The sequence below is a fragment of the Colobus angolensis genome, unplaced genomic scaffold (genome assembly GCF_000951035.1).
Source record: "Colobus angolensis palliatus isolate OR3802 unplaced genomic scaffold, Cang.pa_1.0 Scaffold142, whole genome shotgun sequence".
Taxonomy (NCBI): domain Eukaryota; kingdom Metazoa; phylum Chordata; class Mammalia; order Primates; family Cercopithecidae; genus Colobus; species Colobus angolensis.
The window spans coordinates 3,716,687-3,720,492 of NW_012114511.1; the positions used below are offsets into that span (position 1 = coordinate 3,716,687).

At 55.6% G+C, this 3,806-nt stretch overlaps 1 protein-coding gene across 4 annotated transcripts in view; it reads left to right on the plus strand.

The window, feature by feature from the left end:
• The window catches only part of REEP2 (receptor accessory protein 2), a 7,810-nt gene continuing 4,004 nt past the window's right edge, over positions 1 to 3,806 (plus strand). For 2 of the 4 annotated variants that reach the window (XM_011935304.1, XM_011935305.1), the window contains exons 1-3: positions 1 to 61; positions 1,759 to 1,906; positions 2,202 to 2,278. In XM_011935304.1, coding sequence (XP_011790694.1) covers positions 2,211 to 2,278 — 68 coding nt within the window. In that variant the 5' untranslated portion in view covers positions 1 to 61; positions 1,759 to 1,906; positions 2,202 to 2,210. The remainder of the gene's footprint in view (positions 62 to 1,758; positions 1,907 to 2,201; positions 2,279 to 3,806) is intronic. The other 2 variants (XM_011935302.1, XM_011935303.1) reach the window with 1 other exon arrangement.

The window sequence follows — 3,806 nt, forward strand, 5'->3', positions numbered from 1 at the left end:
CCCCGCCCCGCGCCGCGCCCGGCCCCGCCATGGTGTCCTGGATCATCTCTCGCCTGGTGGTGTGAGTGCGGCGGCGAGGGGGGTGATGCGGGCTGTGATGGAGGGCGGGGTTGTTAAAGCCCGGGTGGACTTCTCCGAAGCTTGGTGCAGCAGAGTCACCTAAAGGCGCTGCGTCCTTATTTGGGGTCCCCAGAGACATGGAGATGTGGCACCCAGGACTGGAGGGGGGAATATTAGGGGAGCGTGGCAGGCCTGGCTTCCCAGGGACCTCACCCACATTCTTTATTAATAACCTCTTTTATTTCTACCGTCCTTGCTCCTGCGCTCATCCTAGGGGCTGAGCAGCACGGCTTGATTTAAAAGGGAAGGCAGGCGCGTCCCCTCCCCCACCTAGCAGGTCTGGGCTGGAGGAGGTCCTCAGACCCGGGCCCTGTCCCTCTGGGGGAGGGAACAGGGTGATGGAAGAGAGTGGAGCAAGGCAGGGCCTCATCATCATTCCACAGCTCAGAGCCACCACCAGGCCCCTTGGCCTCTCCCTTCCACTCACTGTCAGGAGACGGGGGACGAGAGCACATGCCCTTAGGCCCCCTAGGGAGGAAGTTTGGGAAGCAGAAATGCTCGGAGGACAAAGTGTGAGAGGTAACTGGGAGAGGGGATGTATGTGCTCAGCCTGGGATTGTGGACGCCGCTGGGAGAGGACGCTCGGTGGCCTTCATTCCAGGCTGCCAGCCACACTGTGGAGCCGTGTCTCTGGCACCTCCCCGGGCCCCAGGAGGGAACTCACACCATTCCTCACGACCCCAGACTTTGTCCTTGAGGATTCTGCCCCGCACTCCATTTGCACCAGGCAGTTTGGAAGTATCCCGCCTGTTCATGCGGAAACAGGAGGCACCCACACATTGTCAAGGGGCTGAGCCTGACAGGTGCTCCTCGTGGGCCTCGGAGTTATCCCCTGCCCTAATGAGGACACTGCCCCTCGGCCTCCACCGTTGTGGACTGACACCGGCAGCCCCACCCTGCTCCCTTCTTCCCATTCGGTGCAGCCAGGGTGGCTAAGTGCTTCTGTCCTGGTTTCCTCTAGACTCCTTCTCTTCCCCCACCCACCACAGGGGGAATGGAGGGATCTCACGCCTCCATGTGGCCTTCAGGGTGGCTGCTTCTCTCTTGCCTGGGCAAGCCCCAAAGGGCATCGGTCCTCTTCTTTCCCAGCCTGTGTCTTGTCTGCACTCTGTAGTTGGATCACCAGCGGGGGCCCTCCCCTGAGCCCCATCCCTGTGGTGTTTACATGGGGGAATAAGCCTCTTTGCCTCTCTCAGGGCCTCCTGCCCCTGTGCCCTTTGTTCCCTAGGGCCCCAGGGCCACAGTGGTACCTCTGACTGCCAGGTAAGGGTGCCCTGTTAGGTGGTGTCAGGTTCCCTCGCAGAGCCTGGCTCTGAGACAGGGAAGTAGAGGGTAAGGGCAGATGGGTGTGAATGGGCATGAGGTCAAGAAGGAAGACACCCTGTGGCAGTGACCTGACTCCCAGTCCCCGTGACATGTTTGTGCATAACCAAGGATCATGGCGCAAGGGACCACATTGGACCCTCTGGCCTCCGGGCCCTTCCCTGCCTCCGGGGCTGGAGAAAAACTGAGCAGTGGAGCAGGGAAGGGCATCACCCTAGCTAGCTGGGCATGTTCTACGCTGCTTTGACCTTAACCCCTGACCTGAGTTCATCAGTCCAGCAGGGAGTTCTGTCCCTCTTCCCATTATTTACCCAGGGTCTGATGCAGAGCTGGGAGGGAGAGGCCACTGCCCTTGGCTGAGGGGCCCAATAACCATGCCTGCCTCCCTAGGCTCATCTTCGGCACCTTGTACCCAGCCTATTCTTCCTACAAGGCCGTGAAGACAAAAAACGTGAAGGAATATGTGAGTGCATGACCCTTCACCCCCTACCCAACCCACATGGCAGAGAGAGGGGAGGACACTGGGTCCTATTACAGATGGGGGTGACTTTGCACCAATGCTGTCAGCCACTAACAAGACCCACCAGCAACGGAGGGCCCTGGGTGTCCCGCACAGTGCCTCCAACATGGCTGGCAGGCAGAAGTGGGGTCCTGGGTGTTCTAACCAGCCCAGGCATGTTCGACAGGCAGAGTTGGGGGCCTAGGTGTCCCTGCCCCTCAGCCCCATGCCCTAGTGAGCGCTTTCCTCTGTTCCTCAGGTGAAGTGGATGATGTACTGGATCGTCTTTGCCTTCTTCACCACGGCCGAGACGCTCACGGATATAGTGCTCTCCTGGTGAGATCCAGCATCCCCTCCTGCATCTCAGGACCCAGGGCCTCTGCCTGTCTCTACCCAGCCAGCCAAACAAAAGATTGGGCCTGGGAGTGAAGCTCCTCCCACTCCTGACAATTTCTTGGGGTCCTTGATATCTCCCCTCTCATGCCTAACTTGACCTGTAGAAGAACAGACATAGTAGTGCCAGGCAAGGGGGCTCACGCTTGTAATCTCAGCACTTTGGGGGACCAAGGCTGGTGGATCACCTGAGGCCAGGAGTTTGAGATAAACCTGGGCAACACAGTGAGACCTCATCTCTACTAAAAATTTTTTTTAATTAACCAGGTATGGTGGCATGTGCCTGTAGACCCAGCTACTTAGGAAGCTGAGACAGAAGGATCGCTTGAGCCCAGGAGTTGGGGGCTGCCGTGAGCTATGATCGTGCCACTGCACTCCAGCCTGAGTGACAGAGCAAGACCTTGTCTCTTAAAAAAAGAAAAACAAGCTGAGTGCGGTAGCTCACACCTGTAATCCCAGCACTTTGGGAGGCCTAGGTGGGTGGATCATTTGAGGTCAGGAGTTTGAGACCAGCCTGGCCAACATGGTAAAACCCTGTCTCCACTAAAAATACAAAAAAAATTAGCTGGGTGTGGTGGTGCCCCTGTAGTCCCAGCTACTAGGGAGGCTGAGGCAGGAGAACTGCTTGAACCCAGGAGGTGGAGGTTGCAGTGAGCCGAGATCATGCCGTTGCAAGCCTGGGCAACGGAATGAGACTCCGTCTCAGAAAAAAAAAAAAAGGAGTAAGAACAAACATAACCCCCACGTTTCTTTCTGGTGGCAACCAGAGCACCTCAGTGGAATTCAGGAAACCTGCTTCTCCCATGCTGCCTATGACCTTACGCAGGTCACAGCTCTCGAGCCTCAGTTTCTTTATTTGTAAAATAGGCATATGATTCACTCCTATAAACACTAGATACTTGCATTTCCAAGGCATTTCCCAGGTCGTACTAGACTACTAGACTACTATGAGCACTTTGAGGACAGGGAATGTGTCTTAATCATCTGTGTATTCACAGCAGGAACTCAAAAACGTTTACTGAATGATCAGATACCTCTTGGAAGAGAGAACTAATAACACAGTTCATCGGAACTCAAGAGAATGTTACCAAGGGGGAGAGGACAAGAGATCATTACATGTATAGATAAGGCCCTTGCATTTGAGAAAAATAGTTTTAGGATAGGAAAGAGATGGAGAGATGGGTTAAAAGTTGAGGGTAAAGGCCGGGCGCAGTGGCTCACGCCTGTAATCTCAGCACTTTGGGAGGCCGAGGCAGGCAGATCACGAGGTCAGGAGATCAAGACCATCCGGGCCAACATGGTGAAACCCCGTCTCTACTAAAAATACAAAAATTAGCTAGGTGTTATGGCATGTGCTTGTAATCCCAGCTACTTGGGAGGCTGAGACAGGAGAATCGCTTGAACCCAGGAGACGGAGGTTGCAGTGAGCCGAGATCGCACCACTGTACTCCAGCCTGGTGACAGAACAGGA